Below are 12,500 nucleotides of genomic sequence, written 5' to 3' on the forward strand. Positions count from 1 at the left end.
AATATGACATAACAACCACTACAAATCCAATAAAAGATGAATTATATAGTATTACCAGATTATTATAGAACTGCATGACTGGGTCCACTGACTGGGTTAAACATGACTTCACTCCTGAAGGAGAGGCATCAGCTACTGATGCCACAGAAAGCGTTCTTGGCACCCAGTGTGATCTTAGTGAGACGTGAGGTCTGTACGAGGGTGTGGATGAACGGGTGAAGGCCTTCCCCTCTTGCCCTGACCATTGCTCCCTGGGCTCAGTGGGGTCTCTCTGTCCATCCTTCTGGATGCGTTGGCCTCTCTCTCCCAGCATCCCACGGGTGGGTCAGTGGACCAGTGGACCTCCATGTGGCATTCATGACGGAGGCCTGCTGAGAGACTAGCGGCCCCCTGCAGCGCGACACACAGAGGGGGGGCAGATGGGGGGCGACGGAGCAGCCATGCTGGGTCATGGCCAGAGAGCCACGGCTCTGCATATGGAGCCAGCCAGTGGAGACAGCGGCCCTAAATCCGGCGGCATGAATGGAGCCAGGGGTCAGTGTGGGGCCTGGTGACGGAGGCCCTAATCTCTCCAACACTCAACCTCATTCTCTCTCTCTCTCTTTCTCTCTCTATCAGGCATTCACTCTATCCCTGACGACAGTGATTAGGATAATGACGATGCAAAGCCGATGAACCGACCTCATGTTGGCACGGAATAGAGCACCATCAGCACAGACAACTCAATTCTCACTGAAATAGTTGCTTGAGTGAGGCAAACTCATTTAAGTAGGCTGTACATTTTTCAAGCGCAGCATTTCTATCTCTGCATTTTTTTTTGACCCCCCCCCCCTATTTTAAGTATCTAACACTCCGAATGTGATTTCTGCAGTCTAAGCCCTGTTCACTTGGGAAAAGCCAAAACCAACCGCCAAACAACAAACAAACAAACAAACAAACAAACAAACAAACACACTACAAAAAATCCCAACCACACCGACTGAAGTTATGAGCAGGTTTCATGTCAGGCCCATTCTGTCTTAATGAGCACCTCAGAGAACTGGGATGGGGGGGGGGGTGAAGGGGGGTGAAGGGGGTGGGGGGGAGAGCAGCTGACAGCCCTGTTGGAGCTCAGGAGAGAGGGACACGGGACAGGAAGAGAGGGGGAGTGAGAGGAAGAGAGGGGGGTGAGAGGAAGAGAGGGGAGTGAGAGAGAGAGAGAGAGTGTGAGAGAGAGAGAGAGAGAGGGGAGGGGTGGAGAGAGAGAGAGAGAGAGAGAGAGAGGGGTGAGAGGAAGAGAGGGGAGTGAGAGAGTGAGAGAGAGAGGCCAGCATGGGCAGAGAGGAGTAGGTAAGAGGGAGGGAGGGAAGTTGCAGGAAAGAGATCGGGAGGAGTGAGATGTCAATACTTAATTAACTAATATGTAAAAAGAACAATATACATTTTATACTTAAGTATTATTTTATACATATGTGTTGATACAGGATTAACTTGGGCTCTGGTTAAGAGTCTGTGTGAGTAAAATGTAACCTGTATTTCCATAAGAAGGGCATAGCGTGATTTATTACGTGTGCAAGCACACTGTTCTGGGGACAGTACGGGATGAAGTGGGAGCACATGTCAGGGTATAAGGGTCAAGGGTCAAGGGTGAAGGGTCAAGGCCAGTGCTAAGGGTGTGGGAAGGGAAGGGAGAGTCTGAAACAGTAGATGGTGGAGGTGCTGATGAGAGCGAAGCCAACACTGAGCTGTGAGTTGAGGGTCCGCATGAGAGATGAATGGGGAGAACGCCCAGCATTGACCACTGATGAGAGACATCCGCGCTCATTCATCTACTGATGGCTTTACAGCACCGGGAGAAGCTTGCTCCAGCTTCCACCTCCGTGTCTGTGACTTGGGCCCACATTGCTAAACATGGGGGGGGCAGTGTGTGTGTGTGTGTGTGTGTGTGTGTGTGTGTGTGTGTGTGTGTGTGTGTGTGTGTGTGTGTGCCAGTTAATGTGTCTCTGTATGTGTGTCCCTTTTCATGATTGCACAGCAGAGCGTGTAAATCCCAAATGGTGATATATGTGTGAGTGTGTGTGTGTGTGTGTGTGTGTGTGTGTGTGTGTGTGTGTGTGTGTGTGTGTGTGTGAATATATGCTTGTGTGTCTGTTTTGGCTGAACTCGCCCTGTGGCTCCCTGTGGACCACTGATCCTGCCAAACAGGTGTCACTGCCTCAGCTGACACACACACACGCGCACGCACACACGCACACACACACACACACACACACACGCACGCACGCACACGCCCACAAGATCCACCCTCCAGCGTGACTTATCCGCCTCGCCATGACACCGATGAGACACTGATTGCCCCTTCATCCGGACAGGAGCGCACACACACACACACACACACACACACACACACATGCACACACACACACACATGATAGTGCCCAGGCCCATCTGCACAGTGCGCTAGTCAGCACAGAGCAGAACTGGCAGCGCTAGCCAACCTAGCATCAGCGTGAGGTAGTCATGCGTTCAGTGCTACACACACACACACACACACACACACACACACACACACACACACACACACACACATGCGTTCAGTGCTACCCGCTATACGCTGGCAAGCGCCACTCCTCGGTTCCCATGCGCCGTTAGGCTGCACGCCTCTAATGACACCAGACACCCGTACCTCCCATTCCATCACTCTCTGTACAAACTCTACACCGCAGTGTAGTTTCAGAAATAAAAGTCCCTGCACAATAATCTAAATTGTCTAAATCCTCTTAAAACTGATAACTTACTCCCACTCCCCAAGTGGCTGGTGGACCAAATAAGTGGAACATTTTAGAGCATAACTTAGGCTTTCACGTACAGTAGAATACAAACAACGCTGCTTCTTCTTCTTGTTTATCTGAAAAGTGCAGTAAATGCTATGATAGACTGGTAATGGTAAGAGCAGAGCCAGGACTTTTAAGTTGGAATGTGCGTTTCTGCCCGTCTGAAAGCTGAGATCAAAGCAGACGTATACGTGCAGGTGTCCATATGGCGCCGTGTCCACGGTGCTCTACCTGTTCGCCATCACGTGCTGGCATGGCAAGCACCACCCAGAGACACGTGAAGAGCTCACCGACGACAGAGAGAGAGAGAGAGAGAGAGAGAGAGAGAGAGAGAGCACGACAGCAGATGGTCATGGAGAGAGGAAGAGAGAGGGAGCGAAAGAAAAAGAAGATATAGAACGGTACAGAAACAGATGGATCGTCCGCTGAGACGCTGGTCGGGCGTGGTCGAGAGGCGGTGGCGTCGCGGCTCATGTGCGTCACGGCCAACGCCCCACGAGTGGACCGACGAACAACCACGAGCTCCTGAGTACTGAGCAGACACACCAGGCTGTCACACGTCTCCTAGCTGAACGCCATTACGCTCCAGAAAAGAAGACTAGTCATTTCTATTCCAGAGTAAAATAGGAGAATAGTCATTTCTATTCCAGAGTAGAATAGGAGAATAGTCATTCCTATTCCAAAACAAAGCTATGAGAATAGTGATGGGAATAGACTGTCACACGTCTCCTAGCTGAACGCCATTACGCTCCAGAAAAGAAGACTAGACATTTCTATTCCAGAGTAGAATAGGAGAATAGTCATTCCTATTCCAAAACAAAGCTATAAGAATAGACATTCCTATTCCAGACCAATGCTATGATCTGTGTTAAACATAGAAAGGGAAGCAAATCAAGCAACAGGAGCATCAACATTGAATTCTCTTCCATATTCAATTGCTCCATAGCTGTTAAATGAATGATAGGCAAAATATGTGTTCATAAGCTTATTAGTATCCATAGCAATTAGTGTCATTGCGGTCCCTGGAAAAGCAGGAAGTTCTGAACATGGCGGAATGTTCTTCACATTCTTCTCCTCTAAATGTACTCAGGGCTTTAGATGAAAGCTTTGTGACAGAGCCAGACACAGCAGAAATGGCTCTCATGACGTTCTGTTCTGCTTGATTGGTTGGGTTCCTATCTCTCGTGACGTTCTGTTCAGTTGGGTTGGGTTGGGTTCCTATCTCTCGTGACGTTCTGTTCAGTTGGGTTGGGTTCCTATCTCTCATGACGTTCTGTTCAGTTGGGTTGGGTTGGGTTCCTATCTCTCATGACGTTCTGTTCAGTTGGGTTGGGTTGGGTTCCTATCTCTCGTGACGTTCTGTTCAGTTGGGTTGGGTTGGGTTCCTATCTCTCGTGACATTCTGTTCAGTTGGGTTGGGTTCCTATCTCTCGTGACGTTCTGTTCAGTTGGGTTGGGTTGGGTTCCTATCTCTCATGACGTTCTGTTCAGTTGGGTTGGGTTGGGTTGCTATCTCTCGTGACGTTCTGTTCTGTTCAGTTGGGTTCCTATCTTTCGTGACGTTCTGTTCAGTTGGGTTGGGTTGGGTTCCTATCTCTCATGACGTTCTGTTCAGTTGGGTTCCTATCTCTCGTGACGTTCTGTTCAGTTGGGTTGGGTTGGGTTGGGTTCCTATCTCTCGTGACGTGACGTTCTGTTCGGTTCAGTTGGGTTCCTATCTCTCATGACGTTCTGTTCAGTTGGGTTCCTATCTCTCGTGACGTTCTGTTCAGTTGGGTTGGGTTGGGTTGGGTTCCTATCTCTCGTGACGTTCTGTTCTGTTCGGTTCAGTTGGGTTCCTATCTCTCGTGACGTTCTGTTCAGTTGGGTTGGGTTCCTGTCCTTTCTGTGCCGAGTGTCAGTGATGAGACCTGGCAGGAGAGAGCAGTGTGGCTCTGGGCCGACTCATCTTCAGAGAGCAGTGTGCCCTTTACAGGCAGTGATCTCCTCGCACCCCAAGCCCAACCCCCACCTCTACACACACACACTTACACACACACACACACACATACTCCCTCTCTCACACACACACATACTCCCTCTCTCACACACACACACAACACTCTCACACACACACACACACAAACACACACACACACACACATACTCCCTCTCTCACACACACACACAACACTCTCACACACACAAACACACACACACACACACACACACATACTTCCTCTCTCTCACACTCACACACACACACATACACACTCACACACACAGAGACTCTCTCTCTCTCTCGCTCTCTCTCACACACACACACACACACACACACACATACACACACACATACAGATACGCACTCGCATACACATACCCATGTACAGACATACTCACACACACACACACACACACACACACACACACACACACACACACACACACACACACACACACACTCACTCACTCACTCACACACACACACACACACACACACACACACACACACACACACACACACACACACACACACACACCACCCCTTGGGCTATTTCCTAGCTGTGAAGGAGTCGCCTCTTAAACTGTTGTGACAGGAGTCGTCCCTCAGTTCTTGGCGCGGGGCTCCCAGACTCACCTCTCCCCCTTGTTAAAGCCACTGAGACGAGCGACCGCTTTAAATGCCACTACACACCAATTCGGCACGTGTCCATATCTTTATCATCTCCATTACGGTTTTTGCCAAAAATCTGTGCTCCTTAACTCCAGGAAACAGTATTCCTCAGGACTATCTTTTGTTGTAGTGTTGAAGTAAATCATTTTGAAATGTTACATCAATCAACCTCTCCTTGTGGGTGGTCCATATAACTGCAATACACCATGACCGGTGTTCTTTTGAAGTGCAACCATGCCACTGGTATAAGTAATATGAGTAATATGGTGTGTATCCATTACATGTTCAGTGCAACCTCTGGAAACAGCAAGGCTCCGGTCCATTAGACGTCAGTGAGTCACCTGCTTTTAGAAACAGCAGCGCTTTTCCCAGTGCTTCCTGGAGTGCAAATCTTTTATAACAGCGTGCGTTTATTTAGACAAACATCGCCACTAAAGAACAGAGACTGGAACCTGAAGCCTTTTGGCCCGGGAGGTCTAACGTGGGCCGTGTTAACGAGGAGAGTTAAACCCATGTGTGTGCTGGAATCTGTTGCTAGGGTGCCTCTTGAAGGCAGTAGGGAGTGAGAACTGCACACTTCAGAGCCTTGTGGCCGCTGGCCTCCATCTCACCACACGTCTGGGTCATGGCAGCAGTGTAAGCTGTGGTGTGAGAGACACACACACACGTGCACTGGGCTTGACTCGACAGCCACGCGAGGGGTGGACATAGCAGCGATGAGGCTACATCTCCATTGGTCCAGGGGTCTGAGGCTAGCACACCTCTTCTGCCTTCAATGGTAATGACAGCAAGCTAGCATGTTGTTGCACTGCAGAGGCTTAAGGCCATTATTGATGGTCAGAGGAAGCGATGGCTAAAAAAAGCAAGGCTAGGAGCAGACAAGCACTGGAAATGTGCAGAGGAATGGAGAACTTGGGAGCTGAGAGCACAGGGGAAAATTGGGATTTCATTTGAAAAGGGTGGAGCAACATAATAGGGCGAGACTGGGATTTGGGATTTGTTTTTGGAGGGGAGGGGAGCGTGTTAGGTGTGATACCACAAGAGAGGCAGTGGTATATTGAAAATATTCTCCTGCGTCTGGTGCCTTCGGTGTAACCTCCTGGTGTATTTCCCACACCCGTGGTTGTGATATGTGATGACTCACGTCAGTGCTGTATTACATAATTCATACCCCTTCTAAGAAATAATCATTTCTACATAACTACAAAGGGGCAACAATATAATGCCGTTCTTCTTCAAACCACGTATCAAACCAGCATGACTTCATCCCATGGTCCAATGTCTTGGACTGACATCAGTACACAACATAAGGAAAGGGGCAATGTGCAGAGTATCACTGCAAACAGCTATTTAGATGCTCGGCATGAAGAATAACTAAACTCCAACAGAATAACAGAATGAGAATAAGTATTTGTCCAACAGAATAACAGAATGACAGATAGATAATATAGCAACATCAACAGCATCAATAGCAAAACTCAAAAAATGTTAACAAATTGTACCCATGCCAGACTCAACAGCCCAGTAATACTATTTGATAATAATATTATTAAAAAATCCTGTTTTAATCTTACACAAATCTTAGTTTAATAACCACACCAACACTGTATAGCTGCACTGCAATACAAAGCCTTTTCAGCGACACAACAGCAGTGAAAATGAAAAGTCCTGCGAACCTCTGAATGTCTGGGAGACAACCGTGCCATTGAAGACACATACAGGGGTCCAGATAATAGCTGGACTGCATCCAGCCTGGGTCTGACATGGACCCACGCCACACTAGGGCCACACTAGGGCCAGACTGGGGCCACACTAGGGCCACACGAGGGCCACACTGGGGACACACTAGGGCCACACTAGGGCCACACTGGGGCCAGACTGAGCTGCCCTCTGAGGTGCTGCGAGTATCGGGAAGAGGGGAGAGGAGAGGAAAAGAGGTGAGGTGAGATGAGGTGAGGTCTTTATCTTAGCCTCTAGTGATGAAGACAGGCAGTCAGGCAAGTCAGTCTGAGAGTAGAACCTGCAACGGCAGCTGCCACGCCAAAGCACTCACGCTCATGCTAGCGGCTAATGAACACTTAATGGCAATGCATTACCTACACACACAAACAAACACACACACACAGAAGGAGGGGGGAGAGGGACAGTAAGAGTAAGCGAGAGGGAGAAAGAGAGAAAGAGAGAGAGAGATAGAGAGTGAGAGAGAGAGAAAGAGTAAGAGAGAGAGAGAGTAAGAGTAAGAGTAAACGAGAGAGAGAGAGTGAGAGAAAGAGAGAGTGAGAGAGAGAAAGAGTAAACGAGAGAGAGAGTGAGAGAGAGAGAGATGCAGAGGAAGGCACTAGCTCCAGTAGAGGTACGGATGAGACCACCATGACCCGCCCTTTACGTGAGGTTTAAGCCAATCGGAGCGGAAGCGCCAGGACCTAAAGCCCACCAGCTCCCCACCAGCTCTCCTCTTGTTTTCCCCTCCATCTTCTCTTCTTTTCCCCCTCTCCTCACTCTCTTGTTCTCACTCTCCTGTGCTCCCTCCCTCGCACCCTCTCTCTCTCTCTCTCTCCGCTTTCCTGTGAGAGGTGCCGTGGAGGCCTCACATGCTGACATCAGCAAGCAACCCACACGCCCACGCTCTCACTCATTCTCTCACTCTCTCTCTCCCTCTCTCTCTTTCTCTCTCTATCTCTCTCTCTCTCTCTCTCTCTCTCTCTCTCTCACACACACACACACCACCTAGCCAGCAGGAATAAAACACGCCAAACCATCCAGGAAGCAGCTCCTGACATGATTGTGTACATACATGAGTCAAACATGTTTATCAAACTCACACACACACTGATATGCTCTATGACTCCCTAATGAAGGGGGGAGTATCCTCTCTAAGTCAGTAATGTTGTAGGTTCTCACGCTTACTGTAAATAATGAAACATTATCAGCCTGTGGCCGCCAGCCAACACTAACACAACCAAAATATACAAAGCCACCTAATAATAATAATAGTTATAATAATAATAATACTACTAATAATAAATACATACAGACTAAATACATACAGACTCATTTTCTAATTTTAAAGAGCACACCACCAATCCAGCCATCCCTCCCACCACTACTCCTAAATGTGCAGCTCCCATCTCCAATCACACACACACTCTAGTGTAATGGTACCTGTTCCCCGGAGGCCCAGGATCGTCTCCGGCGTCCACGCCGCGCTCAAGTTATGGAAAGGATATGGCCATTCCGTGATCTTCTTGGCGTACTTTCTCACAAAGTTGTCCTCGCTGAAAATAAACAGCGAGCGGTTGACTGTCAGGCAGCTCTGTCGGACTGGTATGGGGTTGTACAGGGCCATGGTGCGGGCTCTCTGGGCCATCGATTGCTTGTACACCCTTGGTGCTGGCGGACCGCCTTGCCTGCTGCCACCGCGGCCAGGTCCCCCCTGGCTGGGGCCCCCGCCACCGTACCTGGCCGGCACTTCGTCTCCAAAGCGCGCCATTCTGTAGACACCAAACGCCAATGGTTAGGAAGCAGCCGAGAAGGAGGTGACAACTCAGGGCAGGCACACCACATTACACCCCATCAGTCTCTGCACAAACACACTCACGCAAAAAAAAAACAGGTTTGGCTTCTCTAGATATTCATGGCGAAAGACACGTCCATCAACTGAAAAAAAAAATAGCCAAACAAGACCAAAAAGCGCAGATGTACGTGTAGAAGTAAAACGTGCTTCAAACGATCGGTGATGCTGGTTGTCGGATTGGGTCCTATTAAAGCAGATAGATTGTCTGTATTAGCTTTGCCGATAAAGCATCAAATATCCAAAAATGAACTGATAAACTATCAATGTTTTTTTCATTCCCTTGGAAAGGGTGGGATCCAGATGTTAATTAATATATATATATATATCCTCTTCGATCGGCGCTATCCTCTTGTATTTTACAAGGTAAAGAAAACGTATCTCACTGAGGATGGTCGTGAGTATCAATCAATCAGGTATAAATTTCAATCAAAAAATGATATAAAATAGATCGGATTCAATGCGTCGTTTTCCAAAAATGTATATCGGCTAAGTCTGCAGCTGCATTATTTTTTCTTTACTTTTTTTTCTCGGCTAGATAAAAATAGACTAGAAAACGGTGAAAAATCTTGAATAATTAATTTATTTTTGTAACATCCGCAATGTTTGATATGGCATAGCAATCTCCTCGCGCCGCCACCGTCTTGGTTTACACGCTAATCCCTGGGCTTCCCCAAACGCACACCTCTGTGACATTTGTTGATATGTTGCTAATTGAAGTTTATTTAATTTCCCGTTATTTCGTTTTCTCTGACGAGGGCGTGAACGCGTTTTCGGAGAGAATATTATCATGTCACCAAATTCGTATATTTGATTATTATTTTTCCTTCTTCTTTGAAAAAAAATAGATGTAGGAGATCAATTTTACGAAACGTTCATCATCTGTACTCCAAAACCCGTAGAAAAATCCGGGAAAAATAGGATCCGGAGAAGAACAAGGGAAAAAACGAGGCTGAAAGTAGCATCATCAACGCTGAGGAGATGGAGGTGCGGCTGGGTTTTTTATCACGCCAGCGCGCGTCTTCTACCGCCACGGAGGAACCCCACGGCCTCCCCGCCCCGCATATCACCCAAAGCTCCGGGGAGAAGGGGGGAAAAAAGCAAGAAAAGTCAGAAATACAGAATTTCTGCTCGCTTGAGTTCGTTCTCCTTCCCTCTGGAGGAACAAAAAAAAACGCGCGGTGTGAAGATATGGATATCTTCTTGGAGATCGGCCGAAGAAACCCGACAGTGTACGGGCGCCTCCGAGATAGCGAAAGACAGAGAGAGAGTGAGCGTCTCCGATCAGCTGGCAGCTTGAGCTCCACTGAACATCTGATCGGTGTAACGCCACCAGAGCGCCGTCCTCAAATCTCTAGCCCAGCCTTGCGGTAGCACATGACGCGCCTGGCCTTACTGATTCGCTTATCCGCTCCGACCCTCCATCGCCAACTCTCCACCACCAAGACGCGCAGAGGCTCGCCCTTTCAAACCAGGACTCCAAAACATCAAAACAATTCTGTTCTGCCATTAGGCATTTCACGGAATGGTTTACGGCTGATTCATGTCAGCGAGACCCCAGACGACAACGCAGGGGCTTGTGTAAAACATTTCATTTTTCTGAGCCGTGCACCTTTTGCCGGAAGAGGGAGTGTACAAACTGCTTTAGTGACCAAGTATGGGTTTGTTTTTGTTGGCGTGCTAAAAAGATGATGTCAACACCCAGCACCGTATAATAATCTATTTGAGGGGTGATAAATATATTTCACAGGAAAAGCTTTGTTAATATTGTGAAATAAAGGGCGAAAAAGTAAATTTTGTCCTGGTGTAAAAAAAATAAAAATGAGGGCAGAGTGCATGTGTCTGGCTACGGCTGATACCTACTCCGGTTTGCTGAGAATCACGGATGAATTAGCTGACAGATTGCCAAACTTGCTTGAATCTGCCCCAGTTTAGATTTGTGCGAATAGTTAGGAACCCAAATGATTAACTTACACAATTATCTACACAGGGGAGGAGACGACGTAGGGTCGCTGCGAGTCTTGAAGGTGCTGCATATTTTAAAGTCTATTTCTCCTCTTGATGAGCTAAACACCTGATTCAGCTAATCAAAGGCTTTCAAATGATCTGCTGGGGTTAATCAGATGGGTTAGGCAACAGGGAGAGTCTGGTGTGCGACGTACTAGTGGTGCCGGACAGCGCCGCTGTCCGTGGTGCTGAAGTGATCAACGTGTGTGTGTGTGTGTGTGTGTGTTTCAACTGCGCCCCACTCTCTTGACCCTCGAGCGCGAAAAGTCAGCACGGATGCTGTTTATGGAGTTTAATGTCGAGCTGGTTGTTTCGTTTCAAACGAAAGGAAATGGTGAGCGGTGGAAAGAGAGTTTCAGGAAAAGGCTGGGATGTAAGCCACCTCAGCATTCACAAAGGCTGGTCAGGGATCGAGCCCACTGTGGTTAGGTGGCACACACACACGCACGCACACGCACAGACACACACACACACACACACACACACACACACACACACACACACAAACACACACACACACAAACACACACACACACACAAACAGAGAGAAAGAGAGAGAAACTTTACTGCTGATTTCTAATACTCTAATACTAATGGCTGGTTAGGACTATTGTATTATTATTAATGTTATTATTACTATTATTATTATTATTACTATTACTATTGTTATTATTATTATTACTGTGGAGCAATCTCACTGGCTGTAAACAACTGTAAATACACTAAGCAATGGCTACTGACAGGTAGTCAACTAGTCTGTATATTCAGGAGTTCATAAGTTAACATACAAGTCTACACAATCAGCATTGTGGCATCATTTAGGCATTTAGATTCAGATGTCACTATATGAGTTTGCTCAGCTTTCTGCTGCACTCTGTTAATCAAGGTATTGTTTCTTTGAATCTAGTAGAGAGAAAGAGAGAGATGAATAGAGAGAGTGGCTGTGAGAGACGCTGAGAGAGACAGAGAGAGAGAGAGAGAGAGAGAGAGAGAGATGCTGTATTCGCATGCTGGGGGCCTGTGAGTCGTGCTGAGCTCTTGATGCTCAGCATTGTCATTCAGGTGGCATCCACTGGGCAACCCTGCAGGATACCCTGAGCCTGCGTCCCCCTCCAGCTGATACGCCTCAGCACAGCACACACAGAGACACAGCACAGATGCAGCACAGACACACACAGCACACACACACACATACACATACACAGCACAGATGTTGCACAGACACACACACACACACACACACACATACAGAGACACAGCACAGATGCAGCACAGACACACACAGCACACAGAGAGACACAGCACAGTGACACGGCACAGACACACACACACACACACACAGACACATACAGAGACACATCACAGACACACACACACACACACACACACACACAGAGACACATCACAGATGCAGCACACTCACACACACATCACAAACACACACACACACACACAC

At 47.9% G+C, this 12,500-nt stretch overlaps 1 protein-coding gene across 12 annotated transcripts in view; it reads right to left on the minus strand.

The window, feature by feature from the left end:
• cacna1ab (calcium channel, voltage-dependent, P/Q type, alpha 1A subunit, b) overlaps nt 1-12,500 on the minus strand; it is a 164,989-nt gene that overhangs the window by 110,684 nt on the left and 41,805 nt on the right. For all 12 annotated transcript variants that reach the window (XM_042703636.1, XM_042703632.1, XM_042703630.1 and 9 more), the window contains exon 3: nt 8,694-8,957. In XM_042703636.1, the coding sequence (XP_042559570.1) occupies nt 8,694-8,957 (264 nt within the window). The remainder of the gene's footprint in view (nt 1-8,693; nt 8,958-12,500) is intronic.

This window comes from Clupea harengus, chromosome 24 (assembly GCF_900700415.2).
Source record: "Clupea harengus chromosome 24, Ch_v2.0.2, whole genome shotgun sequence".
Taxonomy (NCBI): domain Eukaryota; kingdom Metazoa; phylum Chordata; class Actinopteri; order Clupeiformes; family Clupeidae; genus Clupea; species Clupea harengus.